Below are 24554 nucleotides of genomic sequence, written 5' to 3'. Positions count from 1 at the left end.
ATAGGCATCTATAATGTCATCTGCCATTGGCCAGGAGACATTGGGGGTCTCAGCAAAGATCAGGAAGAGAGGTGGCTGCAAATGTGTCTAGGCAGCGGTGGCGGCTTGGAGCCTTTGCACCAATTCCTACCTGACCTGCTGCAGCAGGTTGCTTTTAAGCAGGTGTTTTAGAAGGGGGTCCATGGTTAGGGTGGGGTCTGGGGTTGTGCTCATGCCAGCATTCTCCACCAGTGCAGAGGCAGGCAGAACACAGACAGAAGTGTCTTGAGTTTAAGAAGTCCTTTATTTTCTTAAATGACAGGAAAGAGGGAAGAGTGCAGAAGTGGTGTTGGATGCTGTCTCCAGAGGCAGTGGCCAGTGAAGGAAGTGTTAGGGTGGAGCATGGCAGCAGTCAATGTTGGCTGGGCAGTGTGGCAAGGGCCAACAGTGAGGTGCAGCAGCAGGAGGTCTGGGATTCTTCTGTGAGTAGCAGGAGTGAAGGGTCACAGTTATGGCATGCATCAGGGGAGAGCATCCCGGTCTACTTTCCTTCTTCGGTCGAGGCGCCCTTTAATTCTCTCTATTTTTCTCAGAGAGGAAGAGGAGCCATGGTGGTTATCCTACACCAGCCATGCTTCATTCTCCTGCTCCGCCCTGTGGCCATATGCTCTCCTGTGGTCTACAATAGTAGTGCTGAAATGGCGCTGTCCATTCAGCACCACAGCAGTGTGTGGAGTTTGAGCATGTATTCCGGAGGCCTGCCCTCTCAAAATGTATAAAGTACTATACACTGTAGGTGCAATCACAGTTACCGTAAAATACCAAATAATAGCCCGGGCGATTATTTGTCTCAATCACGTAAGAGACCCGGCGCGTATTAGAGACTAGGCGGCTATTTGGAACAGGCGATTAATTCCTTCTTCACAAACACCTTCCCCAAAATCTACCTCAAAACGGGGAAAAAAATCATTCTCAGATAGGCCTACTTTTAACCAGTATAACTTACAGTTTGTTTAGAGTTAGATTACAGATAGCACGGTGCCGACTTCGGGGAATTTTGAAGACGCAGAATGCATCTTCGCATGGCACAGTCGGGGTGGATAAAGGATAAATCACACACCTTTTCCTGTTAATGACTAGTTAAGCGCATGCTTTACAAAATAATCAAGAAACCACACCATTGTCTGTGCGCAGCACTGTGATTTAATTACTCTGCAAAGTTATGGTCACTTGCTATCACCCTCACCCATGCAGCCTCCACCCTTTGCGCTTCGCGATGTCTGTCAATCTGAAATTGCATGGAGGGCGCGACGTTGAAGCAACATAATTAGGGTGCGAAGTGTCAAACCAAAGGGTTTTTTCTTATGCTGAAAAATAAGTGACCTGCAGTGGCTACATACTGTCATCTTGCATCACGTTTCTCTCCAAGACGTCTCCCTATTTGGCGGATATGAGCCTATTCCCCGAGTGAGTTGGTACGGTGGCTCGACCCCGTAGAAAACTTAAAGTTCGGATGAAAGTTAGTTGAATAGGTTACTGACTTGTAGGCCTACATGTTGCCTGCCTGACGCGTGCTTCTGCCCAACTTGCACGACAGATTACTTGTTGAAAAGGCCCCTTGGATTAGATTGGCCGCGAGCAGACTGAAATGCATGTTAGAACGCTCTCACCTTTTTTGTAAAGCGTCTTCCAGATCCGAATGGGTAAGGGCAAGTGAAATGGTATAAGGTCTTTAATAAAACTCAGTGTGTGCTTTGACGCATGCATTCGGCAATTTAGGTCGTTTAACAGAAGCAGCAGTCCAACCTTGGAAACCCGCAGTCCTCAATGTCACCACACACGCTGGCTTTCGTTGGGTATACCCAAAGGGGTGGCTAAGACATCTGTCAAAAGTTACGGAGTTGCATTCCTCAAGAAATATTACGGTAGACCAAGATTATAACATTGAAATGGCATGTTTATTATCACGTAACAAAATGTTGTAAACAGTATTATAGAAATAATTTCATTCATTCATTCATTCATTCATTCATATTGTTTCGGTAGAAAACTATGCAATGCAAAATCGTTTAAACACCAGAAAACCAGAAAAGTGCTGGGCCTCAAGATTCTAGATAGAACGTTCGGATGCTTTTTTTTTTTTTAGACCCCGGCGAGTATTCGGAACCGGCCTTTATTTGTCACAACACACGCGTACACCCGGCCGTTAAAGGGAACTCGGCGGTTAATTGGAACTCGGCTATTATTTGGTATTTTACGGTATTATTAAGTGATCTCATTAAATCAGTCTCATTAAATTTGAAGGTTAATAATTAAAATGAATCAATCCCATTGAATCGTTTAATTTGACTCATTTGAATTGAATCATACCATAGAATCAGTCTCATTGAATCGTTTGAAGTGAATCACTCAAGTGAATCGTTCAAGTGAATCAAATCAGTGAATCATTCAAAGTGAATCATACCATTAATCCTGGTGCTTAATAACAAATTACCAAACAGCTAGATTATGGTATATTCCAAATTATTATTGATCACTTACCACATTACATAACTTATATGCACCTTTTTGAATTCTTTGAGAGATTGGGGACTTCGGAAATATTGGAACACCAACAAATGAATACACAGTTTTAATAATAAATGGATTTATTATAACAAAGATAAAAAATGAATAATAACAGGTTGTAATCATTATATACACATATGATGTGGTGTGTGTGTGTTTATGTGTATGTGCGTGTGAGAGAGAGAGAGAGAGAGAGAGAGACCTTGGGTGTTGCTCTTGAGAGGGTTGGCTCTTGTGGCTAACTCCACGTGTTTGCAGGGGAGGAGTTAAGGCCCAAGGACCACCTCGTGGAGTTAAACAAAGAAAGGTGTGTTAGGTCTAGCTTGTTGCTAATGTGTGCTTGTGTGAAAGGCCCTATGGCCTAGCTAAAGTGTGTTTGTTAGGCCTGGTGAGGCCTACTGAGCACGTGTTGCTAAAGACAAAGGAATTAGCCGTAGCTAACTAGGGTGTGTTTGTGAGTGGCCACGTGGCCTGAACAAAAAGCTAGGATGTGGATTTCTAGCTGAGGTGTGGTTTATGGCCTACTGAGCACGTGGTAGGCCTAGATTAGCTTTGTGTTGCTACGCAGACAAAGGGAAGCTGTAGCTAACCCACTAGCTCATAACCATACTGAATCCACTGACATCTTGATGAGATCAAGATGTATAATAATGAAATTAAAATGTTAGTAAGAATAAGAGAGAGAGAAGCATGCACAGCCTGTCTATTAAAACAATTGAGATTAAAACAAAAACAGAACAATCAACAATTCAACACGCTGCGTGTCGAACAGTGTAAACAATAAACCTGGGTTTAAATTCACACTATTTCAATCAAAGCAAATTCCTAAGACTATCTTAATTATGCCCAAATGCCAAAATCTTACTCAATATTCTTTAGCAAGATATGAAGAGATATTTGCCGTTGGAGCACGTGAGTCGCTCGTGATGAAGGCGTAGAGAGCTTTCTGGTCCAGCGGATCACTTGGGTCGTTTCCGTGAAGGCAGAGGATTCTTGGTCCGAACTTCAGCGTTCGTGAGGAAAAGTCTCTGATCAGAATAATATGCACAGCGCTTTTGAGTTAAAAGGATTCAATCACTTCTTAACTTTTAACTGCCTGGGCTGCAGTCGTGATGTCACTTCTAATACGAATAAACCGGTTGTAACTCAGGTTGAGTTTAAAGATCGCGCAACTCTGGAGTTTACCTTGGCCAAGGGTAAGAAAGAACTCGTGCTGAATGATGGATCTTGCAAGAAAGAAAGAAAAACGTCTTTTTGGTAGAGAGCATCTCTTTTGTGCGTCTAGATTCCTTGAAATCCAGACACCAGAGACAAAGGGCTGAGGAATTCCAGGCGGTTTATGCCTTCCTGGAGGATGACGTAGATGATCCCGCGTGACGCAGGTCAACGCGGAAGTGGGCTGATGGGAAATGTAGTTTCTTAGTGGAATGTACCTACAACACTCAGCTGGTTTACATATAAATTTAAATCTTTCTTGAAGGCAAGTTCAGCCAATACATTTCATTATTTATTCTATCATGAAGTTGTCCCATTCACTAACATAAAGTAGGAGTTTTGCCTGTTCTGATTTTCTTGTTAGCAATGTTGGCACCTGTGCATTATACATAAGTGTCCTAAATACAAGGCTCTAATTGCTGTGAATTTGATGTGAATTTTCAGGATAGTCTGTGAGATGGATGCAGCTCCAGAAGACACCCAGGCCGGTCCTGTGCAGCTATGCGTGGGAGAGTGTAAGCCTGAACTGCAGGCTCGCTCTTCCCAGCTCTACTCCTTTGTGGTAAGGATTCGAATCCTAGCATGCCTCTGAATTATGCAGGAAGTACGAGGTATTACTTGCCTTTATTTTGGTACTACTTTAAGTTCAATTTATATGAGTTTAGGAATAATGGTAGAGATTTGTTAGGCATTAGGACAGATTTGAACTTTTGCCAAGGAAGGTGTAGGATATCTCTTTAAATAGGAGCATAACATTATCATTATTTCATAATCATTATTTCACTATTTACACATTTAATGCCCATATAATGTCCATTTCATTAACTATTCAGCTTTATTTGTTTCCTTAACCTATTAAGACACCAAGCTTTCAGATTTTACAGTCTGCCATTTTAATTGCTTAAAGACACTTTTAAAGCCAAATGTTTTTATCACATCTAGGTAAATAAATTCCACATTTAGGGGTAAATTCTCCTTTTTATTTCTTTTTGTTAGTCTCTCTTATTGTAAAATATTAGTTTTGTTGATTTGCATAGTGGATAATAGCATTATTTGCGTATTTACTAGTGAGTTAAGGTGTTTGATGCAATCATGATGCAAAAACTCTGAACTGACTCGAGTCTTTGATTGTAGACCCTTCAAATGAACTGTTTTCAAAAATTGCACACAATTAGAAATTGCAGGCCTAATTTGTCGCTGCGTTTCAGCAGAATAGGAACTGTGCTTCCTGCTTGTGAAGCAAAGTTCCTGACAGCATTATCAAATTAGTTTTTAGTGTGGAGCCATTATAAATGTGTGGCACCATGGGGAAAGCACACTGAACATGGAGACAATGAAAGCTGTTAGCTGAATTAAAGGCAGGATGGCAGCCGTGTTCCTCTACACCAAAAAGCACCTGAGGGGACACTTAAGCACCGCTATTCACACACACACATACACAATTACCCCTCCCCCAGCAATTAACAGCTGCCGGGTATTACCAGAACCATTTTCATTATGAGTTTGTGGAGTCCCTTCAAGTGTGTGTGTGTGTGTGTGTGTGTGTGTGTGTGTGTGTGTGTGTTTGTGTGCATGTGTGTGAGATAGTCATACACAAAATTCACATGTTTATACTAAAGCTCCTCAAAATGCTGCTGGACAACAGAGTAGAATTCCTAAATGGATTCTTGTTTTACGACACGAGATGAGGCAGAAAATGCTGTTAACATATTTTTCACCCTCGTGCATGAGGAGTCAGCTACCATCTATTTTAACATCACTCAGTGCTGTGTTTGTGTATTTCTCCATTTGCTTGTCTTCAGAGATTGTATATACATATTATTTTCAGTCTGTGAAATAAAGCAGAGGGTACTGCCGCTGAAAGAGATGGAGGAGAGGTGGAAATTGGGCAGTGGACTGCTTGGAAGATATCTTCCATGGATTTTAAACTCTCTTCCATGAAATATCACCACTCTGGTTGTGAAGCAGAAGCAGGTATCCAAATCTGTTCAGAATACCTCCATTAAACTCTCTCTCTCTCTCTCTCTCTCTCTCTCTCTCTCTCTCTCTCTCTCTCTCTATTAATCTCTTTAACTCAGACACCATCTGTAACTGGGCTATCACCCAGTCGAGGTCCAGAATCAGGGGGCACTAAGGTGACCATCATCGGAGTGAATCTGGGTGCAGGAAGCAGCGTCAGCATTCTGTTTGGGAACCAGACCTGCGAGTTCTATGAGTAAGAACTTGTCTTTTGCTACTTGGTCACTTTAAAGACTATAAATCTAATTACTGTCCACCACACCTACACTGTATATCTGATTATGACCTATATGAATGTTTGATGTTTTCCTGTATTGCTATAGAAAGTGGATTTAAAAATCCACTGTGTGACTACAGTCACCATAAATACAATCATTACATTTATAAAAAGCCAAAAGGACAGGTAATTTTTTTTTAATTATTGTCTGAAAGACTGAATAATAATCCTCTGTCCTGAAGATTTCCCTGTATTGGAAAACTTAAAGTTACAGCTTTATCTGCACTGGGGGCGGCCTTTTTTTGGTCAAGTGGACATATGAATGTACTTTTTTACATGCAAATGCATGTTTTAATAAAATTTACTCATGGTATTTAATTGATAACAGTTACATTATATCATCATGAGTGATTCCAACTGTATCTGTTTGAATAAATGACGTTATTGAAGTCACAAATACACTGTCCCAAGTAAAGTTAATGTAATGTAGATGCAGGAGTAATACAGTGAGGTTGAGGAAACGAACAAATCATCCAGGGTAAAAAGGAATGACATTCATTCATTCATTCATTCATTCATTCATTCATCATGCAATTGATTGCCAGTCAGGAACTCTAGTGACACAGGCTTATTTTATAAGTATGTTAAAATTGGCATTTTATTTTTTATTTGAACAAAAAAAAGTAAATTGAATAGACAAGCAACAATTAAATGTACAATTTACTAAAGGTCAAAGATTTGTTTTCAGTGAGTTGGAACGCTCTGGAGCTAGAACACAGGAGCCTTTGACTAAAAATGCTAAATAAACATCTTATCAAATTCTTCAGTCACAAAATTACACACATTTCTTTAATTTGTTTTTGTGAAGTGTTTTGTGAAGCCAAACCAGTATGTAACTTACTACAGAAACTGGTGCATCAACATAAATCTGTGATTTTCCTTGCAGCTGGAGCAGAGCTGGTATAGAAAATTAATCAACAGGAATTCAACGACACTGATGTAATAAAGAAATAACAGTCTTTCTGAGATGATAATTCAGTAATAGCTACATATATTTGACGTCAATATACCTGTGGTAATGATGGAAGGTTGATATTCTTGATTCTGTTGGAGATAGTGACTAATGTTCCTCTTTGTTAAAGGCAGGAGAAAGAAAGTGTGTGTTCATGAGTGTGTATGAGTGTAGAGACAGGAAGTCAAGTCAAGTTTGTTTGTATAGCACTTTTAACAATAGACATTGTCCCAAATCAACTTTACAGAATCTGAATGACCCAAGACATGAGCCAATTTTATCCCTAATCTATCCCCAATGAGCAAGCCCATGGCGGTGGTGGCAAGGAAAAACACTTCCAGACGACACGAGGAAGAAACCTCGAGAGGAACCAGACCCAAAAGGGAACCAATCCTCACCTGGACAACAACAGACAACATAACTATAGCATTAACAGTTTTAACATGAAGTCAGTTTCATTTATGTTATAACTCTTCATTAATGGAAACATGAGTGCAAACTGTTCATAACAACCGCAGTCCCAAAGTTAGCAAGCCAACTGTAGTCCTCAGCCACAAAAACATTACTGTAAATGTCCAGAGTGTCTTCCAAGTGTGACTTTCAACTGTCCATATGGGGCCGTCCTCCACAGGAGCAATGTGATGAGACTCCAACCAGACATAGGGCATCAGGATGGATCAGGCAGGTCCGAGGAGCAGAAGAGGTCAGCACCTCGATCCCAGGATTGACATGTAACTCAGAGGGACAGATTGGGGGGGGGAGAAGAGAGAGAAAACACAGGTTGTTAGGTATGCCCAGTGTCACCTGAATAAGTAGGTACAGTATACATTTTGCACTGAGTACAAGCAAGGACTCCGGCAAAACTAACTATGACAGCATAACTAAAAGGGGAGAGCCAGAAGGTAACACAGGCATGAGGGAGCCCCAGGACATAAAGCTGCCAGCCACTACACTATCAACAAACTCGAGTGAGCAAGCAAGTGGGGGACTGACAGCATCCATACATCCCAGTTTACCAAAACACTCTATGTCTGAGGACCCTCCAGATCTACTCCTTTACCTCATAAATACCATTAACAAAAGGCATTAACCATTAATTAAACAGATGTGTTTTCAGCCTAGACTTAAACGCTGAGACTGTGTCTGATTCCCGAACACTACTTGGAAGACTGTTCCATAACTGTGGGGCTTTGTAAGAAAAGGCTCTGCCCCCTGATGTAGCCTTCACTATACGAGGTACCAGCAGATAGCCTGCACCTTTTGATCTAAGTAGGCCGGGCATAAAGGACCAGAAGTTCGCTCAGGTACTGCACATTCAGTGCTTTAAAGGTCAATAGTAGTATTTTATAATCAATACGAAATTTGATTGGGAGCCAGTGCAGTGTGGATAAGACAGGGGTGATGTGGTCATATTTTCTAGTTCTAAAGGACTCTTGCTGCTGCATTTTGAACTAACTGGAGCTTGTTTATGCACTTATTGGAGCATCCAGACAGTAAGGCATTACAGTAATCCAACCTGGAGGTAATGAAAGCATGAACTAGTTTTTCTGTAGTGTGTAGTGACATTAAATTTCTTATCTTAGCAATATTTCTGAGATGAAAGAAAGCTGTCCGGGTAATGTTATCAATGTGAGTTTCAAATGAAAGACTATATAATAATCACTCCGTGAAGAAACAGAAAGGCCATCCAGAGTTACTATATAATCAGAAAACTTACTTCTAGCTGCATGTGGTCCTAGTACAAGTACTTCAGTCTTGTCAGAGTTAAGTAGAAGGAAATTAATAAACATCCAGTGTCTAATGTCCTTTACACATTCCTCAATTCTATTAAGCTGGTGTCTCTCATCTGGTTTTTCAGAAACATACAACTGTGTGTCATCAGCATAACAGTGGAAACTAATACAATGTTTATGAATAATATCACCCAGAGGTAACATATATAAAGAAAAAAGCAGTGGACCCAAGACAGAACCTTGTGGAACACCAAACTTTACCTCAGTATGTCTAGAAAAATCACCATTTACATCAACATACTGATAGCAATCAGTTAAATAAGACCTGAGCCAGGAGAGGGCCGTTCCCTTAACTCCCACAACATTTTCTAGTCTATCCAGAAGGAATAATAACTCCTGCATCTGAGAATGGTTCATGCATGCTAGCTACACATACAGTAGGTAGTGAACCAGAGAGTAGGCCACTCATAATAACATGAAAGGCAGGTGTCATTAGCATTTGTGCAACTCATGGCAGGATCACATTTGAGTTTGATGTATGACTGTTTCTCACAGGCGGACTATAACAGAGATTGTGTGCTACTCTGCTCCATCGCTGATGGGGGTGGGCCCTGTGCAGATCTCTGTAAGCGTGGACCATGCCCAGGTGAAGGAGAAACTCAGCTTTGAGTACATCGATGATCCCACTGTACAGCGCATTGAGCCTGAATGGAGCATTGCAAGGTATAAGCTTATCATCATACCTCCTCTATCTCATCTGTCCAGTTACAAGTTTCACAGAAATACAGTTGAAAGCACATCAACCCTGGAGGCAACTTCGAAAAAGTTTGTTGCCACAACTGATCTAAATTAATATCTGATTTTTAACACAAGGGACACAAACATGGAACCTTTGATCTATACGTTAGTGTAGTTTCTGGTCTGTGGATGAGTCGAAAAGCAGGGCCAGTGAAAGCAGACACTATGGAAGGTCTCAGTGTGTGTGTGTGTGTGTGTGTGTGTGTCCGTCCATGTGGTGTTGGCTGCTTCTGAATACATCAGTGCAGGGCGGACAGCTCTGAAATTAGCACGACTGATGAGCATTTTTAACAGGACATAGGAGGAGATGCACAGAACATGTGGCAGAGGTGTGAGTATGCAGCAGATGGCATGGAAATGAATTTCAGTGTGAGACCTTACAGCAGGGGATCCCCAGGACACTGAGACTAAGGGAAAAGGGAGAGGAAAAGGTGTTCAGGAAAAAAAGTATTAATTTTTGTGAGTCCATTTTGAGTCCAAATCCATTTTGATACATAAACAGTAAACAGGATGGTGTACTAAATTCAAAATAAGTCTAAAGTGAAAGAGCGGGAAATACGAATAAGAGGCATGGTTATGAATGATGCAGCAGCCTTTCCATCACCTTTAGTCTAGGACAGATGGAGCATTCAGCAGTCATTCTCCTGCTGATAAACAGATTAATGTCTATAACCAAAATGTGTGTGCTCCAGCATCTACTTCATGTTTACTTCATGGAAGTTTCATTTACTAAGTCTCTGCATGTCAAAGGCACAAAGGACAATTTTGACTGACAAATGCATTTCTGAACTTATAGGACAGGCTGTTACGAAAAGAAACCGTGAATGAGATTGTGAAGTGACAACATAAAATGTCTAAGTGACATCTACAATGTCTAAGTGACAGCATAAAAGCAGTCTATTAGTTTCAACTGGCTAATTGCTTCCATTCTTTTCCACATTAGCATTTCTGCTCTAATTATCCCTTTAGTAGCCTGTCTGTGTGGGATGAGAATGTAATATATATTTTAAATAATAATATACATGTATAGAATGATCCCAAAATTGGATGCAGTAGATTTCTCTTTATACTTCTGTAATGATTTGAAATCACATACACAGACTTCATAACAATGGTGAATTCAGCTGCAGACTGTTTTCTTTCTTTTACATGCTTTCTTGTTTCCTCTGTGCTCACTTTACCTCCTCCTTTTTCTTCTATGTAATTTCTTGAAACATTTTAGCAAAATGCATCACCAATTGTATAGTCCATGCCACACCAGTCCACACAATTCACACAAGTACTGTAGATAATTTGCATATATATTTGCATATAATTAACATATTCCAAAACAGCCCATGGTAAGTTTTCTTAGTATGTATGTTCATGTACATATATATAACAGTTATTCCACGAAATCAAGTCGTACATGAGCTGATAGCCGATGAGGCGCATTGCACCGAGTCAGCTATAAGCCATATACAATGCGATTGAATGGAATAACTGTTTTATTCAATCCACATTCACTGGATTTTGAGAAACAGAACATTTTTATTTTTTGCAACTTTGATAAATAATACTTTATACAAAATGTCCAACAAAATCATTTCCATTTAGAATGTAAGCAAACCGGTGAAATGGCAGTAGCAATTTGTGAAAAATGCTATCATAATAATCCTTGAAAAATAAAAAAGGTATGTTCTTACCATCAAATACTTTTATTCCATATTTTGTTGCTTTTTTGGGGGGCGGGGGTTGGTTTCGAGTAGAGTTTTAATTTCGTCTTTGGTTGGTTCAGTAACATGGTCTGTCATTTTCTTGTTCTTTTTTCGGGTTTTTTGGCGGTTGGCAAATCAATTTAATGGTAAATTACCGCCACCAACTGGGCTGGAGTGTGGAACAGGAGCTATTAGGAGAAAAAAAAAAAAAAATATATATATATATATATATATATATATATATATATATATATTTATATATATTCTTTTAGCTATTTCTGTTTCTTTTAAATACTTGATAACAAAGTGATATATCTGACTTGATGCACTCTGCCATTTTGTTTTTTCTCTACTCACAGTATATGAGCTGATATCCTAGTAGTAGAGTAGCCAATCAAAGCACGCGATTGCTCATATTCAGTGAATGTCGATAGAACATATATATATATAAAATATACACCATGCAAATTTTTCATGCGAACTACATCCTAGACATGGAAAGCCAAAACCATGACATAAATCTCTATATGTTACTTGTGAGGAAATCAATGAAATGTTTTGATAAATTTGGGTACTTTTTGTTTGTGAATGTGTCTATATAATAAAAAGAAAATCACACATTGGCTTGAAGATATGAAGTTTATCTTCTCGTGTTGAAAAACTCGATTTTTCATATGAAATACATCGTGGATCTGAGTGACATATTTAAATAATATTGGCTGAGGCTGAGTGGTATAGCAGATATATTCCATTCAGCTAGCATGATATTGAACATGTTGAAGACGAGCTATACCACAAAAAAAGCCAGCCAATCTCATCTCATTATCTCTAGCCGCTTTATCCTTCTACAGGGTCGCAGGCAAGCTGGAGCCTATCCCAGCTGACTACGGGCGAAAGGCGGGGTACACCCTGGACAAGTCGCCAGGTCATCACAGGGCTGACACATAGACACAGACAACCATTCACATTCACACCTACGGTCAATTTAGAGTCACCAGTTAACCTAACTTGCATGTCTTTGGACTGTGGGGGAAACCGGAGCACCCGGAGGAAACCCACGCGGACATGGGGAGAACATGCAAACTCCACACAGAAAGGCCCTCGCCGGCCCCGGGGCTCGAACCCAGGACCTTCTTGCTGTGAAGCGACAGCGCTAACCACTACACCACCGTGCCGCCCCAAGCCAGCCAATATTATTATTATTATTATACACTCTCTTTTCCAGTTTTTCGATGTCTGTTGGTATGTTTTTCTCTTGTAAACAGAGGGGAACCGTCAGGGCTTTCTAGGCCTTCAGAGAAGGCCCGAATGTGTCAGCATTTCAAATGTTATATTTAATTTCTTTCATTCTTTAATTGCTTTCATTCTTTCATAATTTCATCATAATTATTCTCTTCTAATTTGGACTCATTTTCTATCAAATTTGCTTCAGAAATGAAAGGGATACTGTCCTGAAAACATTAACCCTTTGGTGACTGACCCCTTGAAAATGGTTCCTCCAGGAACCATGACATTTCAGTTGTCAAGACAATGGAAAAACTAAAATACAAATACAAGAGCATTTTGTTTTGTGCACAAGAGCATTGTGACGTATCTTTCTGTTTTTGTATTTTAGTTTTTCCGTTGTCTTGACAACTGAAACGTCATCATTCCTGGAGGAACCATTTTCAAGGGGTCAGTCACCAAAGGGTTAAAATAGAGTTATCCAATGAGACTTTTTTGTTTGTTGTCTCTAGGCTGAGAAAAGTTTAGAGTTGGCTCACTCATGGGTCAGGACTTCATTGCCGGGACAGAAGGCCATGGCAATGTATGGTTATGTCAGAAGTGACCGATGAATTAACCCATCAGATTTTGATTTATAGTAGGAGGGACCAAAAATTTATTGCCCTAGTCCTTCTTGAAGGCCAACGTGAGTGTAACCACGAGTTGGCGCCATTAGCACAGCAGTGAAGTTACCTTCCAGCCAGTGTAGCGTTCATCAGTAGTATTAGTGAATGCTAATAAAGCCAGTGCGATCGAGAGCAAGTAGCACAGGCTAACAACCGAGAAACTAAGATTTCTGTCTCCAGACTCTTCTTCCATGCATGCTCACCATGGTACTTTTCACTCAGACGTAAGTATTCATTTCCCCATGTAATTTACATAGTTACTTTTAAACTCAACATTGACAGCTGCACACAATGGAGCTACCTGGCAGCCTGCTGCTAAGCCCTTGCAAAAGCCTTTGCCCTGTTGCTTTTTTGGTGTGTCGGAAGTCCCAGCTTTAATAGTAACGGTTTGCCACTGCTTGTAAATATGCATGAAAAATATCTAATGAAGTTTTGGTAGCCTTTTGGGTATTCAACGCATTTTTAGTTTCAGTTTTCAGTTTATTTATTTAGTATTTAATTATACCATAGCTAATCCTAGCACTGGATTAGCCTAGTCTTTCTCTTTCCTACCAAACAAAGACGCATGTGCAGCAGAAAATGTTCATCACTGAATATTCACATCAGCTCCGACGTGTGACATCATGTCTTGACAATGTGCAATAACATAAACCATATTGAACACTCATTCTCCATTGGGTAGAGTGGCATAATACATTTAGGATAAGCAATATGCTAACAATTTTGCATGCTATCAAACCAAATGAATGAAATCCTCTAGAAGGGAATAGAACACTGTTTTTATTCCATCAAAAAAGTGTCATGTATGTATAATAATTCCTGATATTTCATCGGGAATGTTTTCTTGCTGACTAGACGCATGTTGACAAAATAGCAAACTTGTTCAAAATTAAAATTATTTTGATTACTTTGCTTATTTTTTGTGGATGTGTCCATATAATATATAGAACATTACATGGTGGTGCGAAGATATGAAGTTTATCTTCTCGTGTTGAAAATATTTTCACCACTTGAAGATAAACTTCATATCTTCGCATAACTGTGTAATATCCTCTATATACAGTATTTATTGTTTTAAGTTTGTGTACATTATGTTTTTAACAGTCTATGCAGTAATATTTTATGAGTTTTATTATAGTGCTAATGAATGAATGGTGATTCCTGCTTCTCACTGACATCCAGCCTAACTATTCTATCCTGACTTCCTGTTTTTATTATATTATGCAGCTAGATAAAAGATGCTCCCTACAGAGTGATCAGTAGCCTATAATGAATAAAACAAAAAATCCTTTTCTGTAGTGGTTAGGAAGTGCTCTGGATACTCCAGAATGTTCCAGAGCAGGCCATAGAACAGCTGCAGTGTTGACACTGTGCTAATGTCATCAGAGTGTCACTAAAACTAAAAGCCATATGGTTCTCTACTACAAGATGAGTATGACTAATGTAGTGAATCTGGGAACTATCTTTGTGACATTTTGCAAAGAACAACCAGCCGCTTCCTCTCTCCAGCCTGTGTCTCTATGCTTGTTTTGTTGCATATTATAAAGCCCTGGACAACACCAGAATGTTAATTAGGATCATTGGGGTTCCTGCTCCTTTGGTGTTTCCTCATCTGATTACATCCGATGAAGCTAGTTAAAAGCATCTTTAATCCTCACCTTCTCCCAAGCTTTTTATCTTCACACCACCATTTGACAAAAGAGCAGGTTTTAATGGCGGGTCTGTGAGTTAAAGTAGAGAACATACTGGAAGTTAACTTTCTGTTCAAGCTGGAAAGATGACCATGTTTAATTTTTCTTTTGGTTCTAGTGGACACACTCCCCTTGTAGTGACCGGAACCAACTTGGATGTGGTCCAGGAACCCAGAATACGGGTCAAATACGGCGGACATGAATCAGTAAACGTATGTAACAATTTTCCCCCTTCTTCCTTTTTTAATCCTTTGTCCTGTCTTTTCATAATGACCTCAGGTACCTCTGTGCCAAGCTTTTAGCAGAATGACCCTCTTGTGTATGGTTAAATATTGGAAGAGAATGGCTAATGAAACCAAAATTGCATCAGTTCAACTTCAGAAGTTCTCAACCTTGAGCAACAGCATGCATTGTCTGTTGGTTGAACTTAATTATTGGTGAATTATTGAGGGAAAGGGTGACAGAGCACATTTTAGACTGCATTTGTCCATTTTTTGTTCCACATGTAAGCCAGATCAGTTCTGAATTTGGTGCTATGCATCTCTGTAAGTGACATAACTGCCCTTCTGCATAATTTAGTGCCCACAATGAGGCTTGCAAGAACTCATCGCTTAATTGGATCATTTTAACCCCAACAGGTTGCAGAGAGGGACTGTGTTGGCTCTTTGCTTTTATTCTGAGTCAAACATTCTGCATGAAATGCATTATCTTCCTCAGTGGGAGTTTTATGATATATTAAATCTGTTAGGGATAATTAACTATATTTTACTAGCCTTTGTGAGCATAACAAGGGACTGCAGTAATCAAGGTAAGGCACAGAATCATTATAAATCACAGCTGTTTCTTTATTCCTGGAAACACACTGGACGTTTTTCTGGAAAAAGCAGCTGTGAGAGTCTATCTCTGAGAATGGAAGGGAGATACAAAATCATGAAGTAATTCTGACAACATACACTATCACACTGTGTGCCTACACAACCATGCCGTAAGTAAGAATTAAAGCAAGATGGAGCATGCTGTTTTAGGAAAATAACTGACAGGGTAGTGTGATGAGGCTGATGTTGGCATGTGTTGCATCAACAAAACAGGTTGGCTCCTGTAATCATTAACATAACAGCCAAAAATAGTTGTCCCCTCACCAGCCTCTCTTAAAAAGACACAAAAGAGTGTGTCATGTTATGAGAAACCTCAAAGAAACCTCAAACTTTTTCACTTATTTCGTTGGAAAACTTAAAGTTACAGCTTTACCTCTGACTGTTACAGAGCTCTGACACTGGAGACTCCTTCCATTTTCTCCTTACAGAAAACTTCACTACATCAATGATTATATATTTTATCAACAATTATAAGCCTTCACCAAACAAGTTGTAACACACATTAGTCAGAATGAGTGCATTGATATCAACACTTCATGACCAATCAGAATCAAGAATTCAGCATTGTTGTGGTAGAATTTATTACAGTGTATCTAAGCCAGTGTGGATTAATGTGTTTGCAAAAATTATTATTGAATAGAGTAGCATGTGTAAAATTGTAGAAAGCATACAAAATCCGGAAATACACAGTCTCCATATTCCTCTGATATGTACTTTTTTTCTTGCTGTGTTTGTTTTGAGTTGTACCCTTTTTTGGCTTATTACGTCCACCAGCTTTGTTGGAAGAGATTATGTTTTCGCCTCCGTTTGTTTGTTTGTTTGCTTATCTTTTCCCAATGTAACTCAAAAAGCAATGAATGGATTGTGATGAAATTTTGAGGAAAGGTGAGCCATGGGCCAAGGAACAATTGATTAGATTTTGATGCAAATCCAGATATATATGTGGATCCAATATTTTTGTGGCTGTTCCCAACATAACTCAAAAAGTAGTGAATGGATTTGGATGAAATTTGTTGTACATCTTTAGCATTATCCTAGGTTTAAGTGATTTGATTTTGATGTTGATAATATGTAGCTTGGCGGAGGTATGAACTCTACTCTGCTGAGTGCCCTTTGAGTTGATTGCTTGTCTTGTCTTATTTTTTATTCATACTGAGGTTGTTATATCTATATGAGTTATAGTTTGATTTCTGATGTATGCTGATGAGATGTTGGTACATTCTCATGATTAGACGAGTACAGTTACAGACAATGATGATCTGTCAGAGAAAGGACTCATGCACATTTTGCATCACACATGAATTCCTCATCTGTACCTGTGCATAGTAAATTTCCCCCAAATTTACCCTCCTTATCAAATTAAAAAAAAAAAGTCTAGAATGCTGCAGCATGCATAACACAGCTGAGAGGGGTTTTTTTTGTTTTGTTTTCTTTCTTGTTTTGTTTTGGTTTTTTTAATGATTGTTGGGTGTTTGTTTTTCACCCTCACCCTCTTACTCTCATTCTTTTTCTTGGTATATATCTTTCTTTACAACGACTAGAAAAACAGAGAAAAAAAGAAGCTCAATCTATCCCACCTCCCCACCTAGTCTGATCAGTCACTACAGAACAGTCCAGGCTTTGATTTGTGGCCTTTAAAGGTGCATTTTTATTAACTGCTGAGGTTACAATTATAGAGCTCTTCATCCCTCCCTCCTGCCTTTGTCGCTGAGGAGAGGCAAACAGTGGAACATTCTGGCAATCAGAGCAGAGAGCCTGTCAACGCAGCCTTCAAATTGTCACCTGCCTCCTGTCCAAATTGCTTCTCCTCGCCTCTCCTCCACCCCTCTTGCCTTACCTGGCAGAATTCTCAAAAGCTCCTGCAAAATTGGAGACAATTGCCTTTGTGCATGTAGCCGTACCTGTCACCTGCCTACAATGGAGACATTAATCATTGTCCTGATTATGGTGGAAAGATTCCACCAATCCCTACCCCACCCCCGATCCATTTTCTTTTTGAGCAGAGAAGTGAAAAGGGGCACCAGGCACATGGACTGGCAGGAAGAGACAATAAGGATGTGAGGAGATGGATTCCTAAAGTGTTATCAGCCACTATCTTAGCTGATCAGAACAGCACTTCTGCACAGCTCTGAAGGGAAGCACTTCAGGAACATGTGCAATCAGACGATGTTCCCAGCAATCAGTGTCAGGGCCCTCCTCAGACACCACTCTTAAAAGAACACCAACTCAAACAGATGATAAAAGACTGATTGGCTTAGGCTTCTCTTCACCAGTTCAGCATAGAGCTGTGTGCATGTGGACAGCTGAATTATTCACGATTCTCTTCAGTCAGTTAGTTTAAAGTATTCTACTCACCTGGTCATGCAGGTACAGATAGACAGGCAACAAAGGGCATTATTCAGAATGTGCCTCAAGTACTTCCTCTGATCCTGATCCTTCAGCATGGAGCTTACTTCCCCTTTTTATTTTACTCATGTTTCGGCTTCCATATGGGCAAGAGCTACAAGGGTGCATTCCAAAATGCTAAAAATAAATAAATAAATAAAACGTAAAACATGAAATCATTGAGAAATTTTTAAATTAAGGCCAGTGGGACCATAACTTCTACTGAGTTCTGACTTATAGCACTAGCAAAATTTTATTCTGTATGTCTTTTCTAGCTTTGATGGTATGTTGACATGGAAATAGTGACAGTGAAGTGGTTATTTTATTTAAAACTAAGGAAAAGAATCCAACACGTACTTTGCATCCATCCGTTATCTATAGCACTTATCCATCAGGGATGACTAGGGGAGACTGGAGCCAATCCCAGCTGACTTCAGGTGAGAGGTGGGGTTCACCCTGGGTAGGTCACCAATCTATCACAGGGCTACACATAGACGAACAACCATCACACTCATGCTCACACTCACGGGCAGTTTAGAGTAGCCAGTTGACCTAATCAACATGTCTTTGGACTGTGGGAGGAAACCGGAGGACCCGGAGGAAACCCACAAAGGTACGAGGAGAACATGCAAATTCCACCCAGAAAGACCCCAGTCAGTCACAAGGTTCGAACCCAGAACCTTCTTGCTGTGAGGGGACAGTGATAACCACAAGAATACCATGACATCCCAGCACCTTATGAGAAATCATCACATGTAACTTGTATTATACAAAGATGTTTTATGAGTATAAGATTGTTTTGAATTGTGTATTAAGGTGGTGAATAATTCTATAAGAGCTATTATTATAGTTTTGATGTCTTTAGCTGTTTTTCATTATGTACTATTACTCATCTATTACATCATACTCAGATGTCTGATGAGCGTCTTCCAAAGCACATCTTGTATGGAGAACTGGCCACTGGAGCTCAATCACATGGTGGCCAGAAAAAGAGATGCTCAAAACCTCATTGAAAGACTTTGGCCTCGACCATGAAAACTGGGAGACCCTTGCTCAAAATTGCTGTGCATGTCACACAGCAGTATCCAAAAATGTCGCTAGCTATGAAAAGAAATGCATCGCCATGACCAAGTCAAAACATGCAGCATGTAAAGCCTGGGAAAACAGCACCACCTCTGCCCATGAGTAGTATCTTCTCTCGTTGTCTTGTCCCCACTGCCTCCACACATCCTGTGCAAAAATCAGCCTCATCAGCCACCTAAGCACACATGCAACGATAGCAACAATGGATGTTTGATGACAGTGGTGAAGATGGTCATCTTCCCCCAGGAAGGACAAACACTATTACTCATATTAAAATGGGGAAAACATTAAAAATAAAGAAAACATATTATCAGCAGATCTGAATGTACATCACTGGTGTTGTAGATGTCAAGCGCTGGAGGTTTATATCTGTATGGACTTTTTATTATCTTCAATACCGTGGCTCTGAGTAGCAGCCGATATCAAATACTGATGCGAGGCTGATATTCTTAGGACTCTCTGTATAAAAGGTCACAGGCATGTTCATCCATTTGTGTCCCGTGTGCAGTAAATCCAATCACATATCAATCCGTTGTTTCAGGCAACTACTAACCCTGACATCAGTATGAGTGCATTGCTATATTCAGTATGAGTGCATTCCTTCCTACTTGCTTTCACACCCTTGTACCTGAATCTACCAGCAGCACAGATGAGCATATAGTGCCCAGAACAAAATGAGAAAACCTTCTTATTTCTACACATTAGAGTAATACCAAAATTGCTAGCATTTTCCTCAGCATATAATTTATCTCAATTTGTCCTGAATCTATAATTCACAGCTGCCAAATTTGTTCATTTTTAGACATTTGTATTTTCTAGGACTGAAAGAATGTGTGGAAAGGTGGGTATTTGTAGCCTGGCAAGAGAAAAAAAAATCCATAAGTGAGCAGATATGTGGCAAAACCAAGCAGCTTCTAGACAATTTGGAGCAGATGGTATTTTGAGCCAGAGCTAAAATGCTAATGCAAGTTTGGTTTCAGGCAGCATGAAGTGTGTTGCTGTGGTAGCATCTGTCCCTGCTGCCTGTCACATGACACTTCCAGTGAGGGAGTGAAAAAGAACAATATCCAAGGAACAGCAAGATTCCAGTTATACAGCAGAACCCTGGTAGCAGACGAGTATTAGATTTCACTGTGTGAAATTGACAAATAAGTATTCATCTGTTGAAGAATTGTGTTTTTGTATTGGATATGTTCATTTGCCATGGATGCCATATTGGTTATGTAAGGGTGTTTTTATATTTTTAAAATAGCATACTCTTTGAAGGATTTACACATCCTCTTTTAAACGTGGAGTCAGGCAACATTTGAGCTGTTTTTGTGACCTCTGATTGACAGGAGATGAGAGACTTGGGAGTAGCATGATATAATTTATGAACATGTCTGTCATGATGGAGATACAGTGATCATAACAGTTTTAGCATCATGTAAAGTGGTTCAATGTTTGGTGCGAGGCGATACCGCGGCCGTGTATCACTCCACCCACACAGCTGTAATGCTCGATCTGTGTTTCTGTCAACATGCATTCTGGATGACGCTCAGTGTCCTCGGAAGACAGCAAATGCATAAACAGGCTGATCTGTAGATGAGGCCATGACAGTACAGCACCCAGGAAACAAACCCTCCATCTCCTTTTCATAAACGATGGCTATATTTATACTTGTATTTTTTTTTTTATGGTCCCTTAGCAGATATCTGATATCCATGTCATTATTATTCGGTTATTGTCCTTTTTATTAGTTAGAACATTGGACAAACAAGTCATGCTACAACTGCTTAAGGACAAACTCCTTGTTCTGTGTGTATCCTCGTAAAGGAATGAGTGCAAGAACAAAGAGCCAAAGTAGTGAAATGAGATTCACTCAGATGCTCCAGAGGGCTGGAGTTCACATTTCCAAAAATCAGGTTTGTATGGCCAAAAGGAGTTTGTATCGATCACCATCGTCACCATGCAGGCCTGAACTACAGGGATGGGCGTGGTGTTTGCTGTGCTTTGAAGATATTTAGCTCTAATTAAGTTTCTCCCTGGAGAGTGGGAGAGGAGAGAGAGATGAGATGAAACCCTCCTGGCACAGTTAGGGATTTACGGCAATCAATTTTGTTGCTGGAGGTTTAGTGAAGCTCTCTGGAGCATGCAAGAGAAACGCAGCACCTGTGTATCAGTGTGAGTGAGGGTTTGTGTGTTGTGGTGTCTCTGTGCTTGGCTGTGTTTTTAAGGGGAAGACAACAAGAGCATTTATGACTTCATGATAAAGGGAGAGCAGGATAAAAAGATAACACTTTCACTTTATAGTAATGTTCACTTTAGTCCATAGATGGTTTTCCCATGGTAAAATAAATAAATAAATAAATAAATACATACATACATGTTGGTGCTTCTCCATGTAGAGCTGAAAGGTCATTTGGGAGCAGGACAAGCTTTTATACCATGTCAGCATTGGCACCGTGGAAAGTAAAGCGCAAATTCATGTCTTTCTGTAGTTTTATACAGTCAAGAGCGTGACATTTTGTGTTTGTCTCAGATAGAAACAGGACTGCAAGAGATGCTTTATTTGTCATTGCTCCTACATATTTGATACTAGTTTCATTTCATACAGCACCTCTGTGTTTTCTCTCTCTCTCTCTCTCTCTCTCTCTCTCTCTCTCTCAGGTGTGTAAGGTCCAGAACAGCACTACTATGAGCTGTTTTGCACCATCTCTGGCGGCGGAGTACACGCCTGGCCTGGACTCTGTAAAGCATGCAGATGAGTTTGGCTTCATTTTCAATAACGTGCAGGCTCTTCTGGTTTACAACAACACTAACTTCCTGTACTACCCAAACCCTTACTTCGAGCCTCTCAGTACCAGTGGAGTCCTGGAGCAGAAACCAGGCTCTCCTATTATTCTGAAGGTATCACCATCATTCATCATACTAGATATAAAGTGTGCTATCAGAACTCACATGTTAACACAGAAGCTATGCAGTCCAATGTAGTGCACCATGACAAACACAGAAGGACATATTATTACAAAAAATAAACATACTCTATCATAGTGTATATATAATGATAACTGAGGTTAAGGTTAGGGTTAGGGTTAGGAATCAGCTGCATTAATCATAATATCAGTCAAAATGATAGCATGATGAACATGTGTGTGTTTTCTCAGGGGAAGAACTTGGTTCCTCCAGGCTCAGGAGGAGTGAAGCTGAACTACACTGTGCTCCTGGGAGAGACACCCTGTTCCGTCACAGTCTCTGACACCCAGTTGCTCTGTGAGCCGCCCAACCTCACTGGCCAATACAAAGTCATGGTAATATAGAGTGTGTATGTGAGTGAGAGACAACTAGAATTGATGTGGCAGTCTGGGAAAACCTGCTGGATGTTGTTGTGGCTGAATTCTGGCAGTAACATATAAGCGATTATATGGAAATGTTTTTAATCCTATCCAGGCTGTCTTCCTGCAAAGATCATATTTACTAACAAGCTAATTTAACAAACACACTGGTGAAAATTCATCAGTCTCTCTAAAGATGTCTAAAATCTGGCTAGTGAAGTGTGCTTTCCTCACACAGTGAACATCACTCTTTGATCAGGTTGTTGTATAGATAGTACATGTTGTATGTGCCACAGCAAAACAGACCTCAGTCAATTCAGTTTTTAATCAGATGCAAAGTCAAGTTGAATCTGTAAACGTAATGTTAAATAGTCAAAATGTCAAAATTTCACCATGTGAAAGCTTTTCCCAGGCCACAACACTTACAGGGTCCCAATGTTCTTTACTAATTACTTTCATTCTCAATATCTGTGTAAATGTCATCTTACATATACACCGCTGCTCTTTCTCTGTAAAGATACAGCATCAAACTTGTAGGTTTCATGACAAACAGTGTAAACCCATGTCTTACCCCACTCAGCCAGAGGAAGTGAGTCAGATGTCTCTATCAGCCTCAGCGCTTTAGTCACTAAAAGCTTAGATGAGTTATTAATTAGAAGCTCAGCTCTAAGTCATTGAATCATTTGTGTTTGTGTGGACACTCCTAATGTATTTTATGGGTTATTTTTGGTATTTTATGGGTTATCTGTTTAAAAAATAGTTTAAGTTTTAATTTGTATTGTTCCATGAATGCAAGGAAAACTAGAAGGGCACTCAGTAGAGTCCATACCTTCACCAAGCCACATGTTAGAGTATACACAAAAAAAAATCCTGGATCCACATTCATATCAGGCTTTGCATCAAAATCTAATTAATTGTTCCTTGGCCCATGACCCACCTTTCCTCAAAATTTCATCACAATCTGCTCACTACTTGTTGGGTTACGTTGGGAATGAACAAACAAATAAATAAACAAACAAATGGAGGCAAAAACCTAACCTCCTCCAACAAAGTTGGCAGAGGTAAAAATCCCACCAAAAAGTTCCAATACAGAACAATGTAGCTGTACACAATGACCTCAGAGCTGACTTTGTAGATATACAGTACATTTACTGACTGTAGCCCATCTGTTGCTCTCCACAAGACCCCAACTGACCAGATATTATTACCTCCACCATCTGTGATGGAGGAGGTTATGTTTTCCCTTCCGCTTGTTTGTTTGTTTATTTGTTTGTCTGTTTCCAATGTAACTCAAAAAGTTGTGAACAGATTTTAATGAAATTTTGAGGAAATGTGGGCCATGGGCCAAGGAACAGTTAATTAGATTTTGATGTACAACCCCGATTCCAAAAAAGTTGGGACAAAGTACAAATTGTAAATACAAATGGAATGCAATGATGTGGAAATTTCAAAATTCCATATTTTATTCAGAATAGAACATAGATGACATATCAAATGTTTAAACTGAGAAAATGTATCATTTAAAGAGAAAAATTAGGTGATTTTAAATTTCATGACAACACATCTCAAAAAAAGTTGGGACAAGGCCATGTTTACCACTGTGAGACATCCCCTTTTCTCTTTACAACAGTCTATAAATGTCTGGGGACTGAGGAGACAAGTTGCTCAAGTTTAGGGATAGGAATGTTAACCCATTCTTGTCTAATGTAGGATTCTAGTTGCTCAACTGTCTTAGGTCTTTTTTGTCATATCTTCTGTTTTATGATGCGCCAAATGATTTCTATGGGTGAAAGATCTGGACTGCAGGCTGGCCAGTTCAGTACCCGGACCCTTCTACGCAGCCATGATGCTGTAATTGATGCAGTATGTGGTTTGGCATTGTCATGTTGGAAAATGCAAGGTCTTCCCTGAAAGAGACGTCGTCTGGATGGGAGCATATGTTGCTCTAGAACCTGGATATACCATTCAGCATTGATGGTGTCTTTCCAGATGTGTAAGCTGCCCATGCCACATGCAGTAATGCAACCCCATACCATCAGAGATGCAGGCTTCTGAACTGAGTGCTGATAACAACTTGGG

The 24554-nt window shown here is 39.9% G+C and overlaps 1 protein-coding gene across 2 annotated transcripts in view; it reads left to right on the top strand.

Annotated features, from left to right (window-relative positions):
* plxna2 (plexin A2) overlaps positions 1-24554 on the top strand; it is a 530875-nt gene that overhangs the window by 355977 nt on the left and 150344 nt on the right. For both annotated transcript variants that reach the window (XM_060937347.1, XM_060937348.1), the window contains exons 14-19: positions 4207-4324; positions 5841-5977; positions 9299-9466; positions 14937-15030; positions 21811-22050; positions 22308-22451. In XM_060937347.1, the coding sequence (XP_060793330.1) occupies positions 4207-4324; positions 5841-5977; positions 9299-9466; positions 14937-15030; positions 21811-22050; positions 22308-22451 (901 nt within the window). The remainder of the gene's footprint in view (positions 1-4206; positions 4325-5840; positions 5978-9298; positions 9467-14936; positions 15031-21810; positions 22051-22307; positions 22452-24554) is intronic.

The sequence above is a fragment of the Neoarius graeffei genome, chromosome 13 (genome assembly GCF_027579695.1).
Source record: "Neoarius graeffei isolate fNeoGra1 chromosome 13, fNeoGra1.pri, whole genome shotgun sequence".
Lineage (NCBI taxonomy): Eukaryota > Metazoa > Chordata > Actinopteri > Siluriformes > Ariidae > Neoarius > Neoarius graeffei.
Note: the sequence above shows the minus strand (reverse complement) of the source record. Positions and strands in the feature narration are given on the sequence as shown.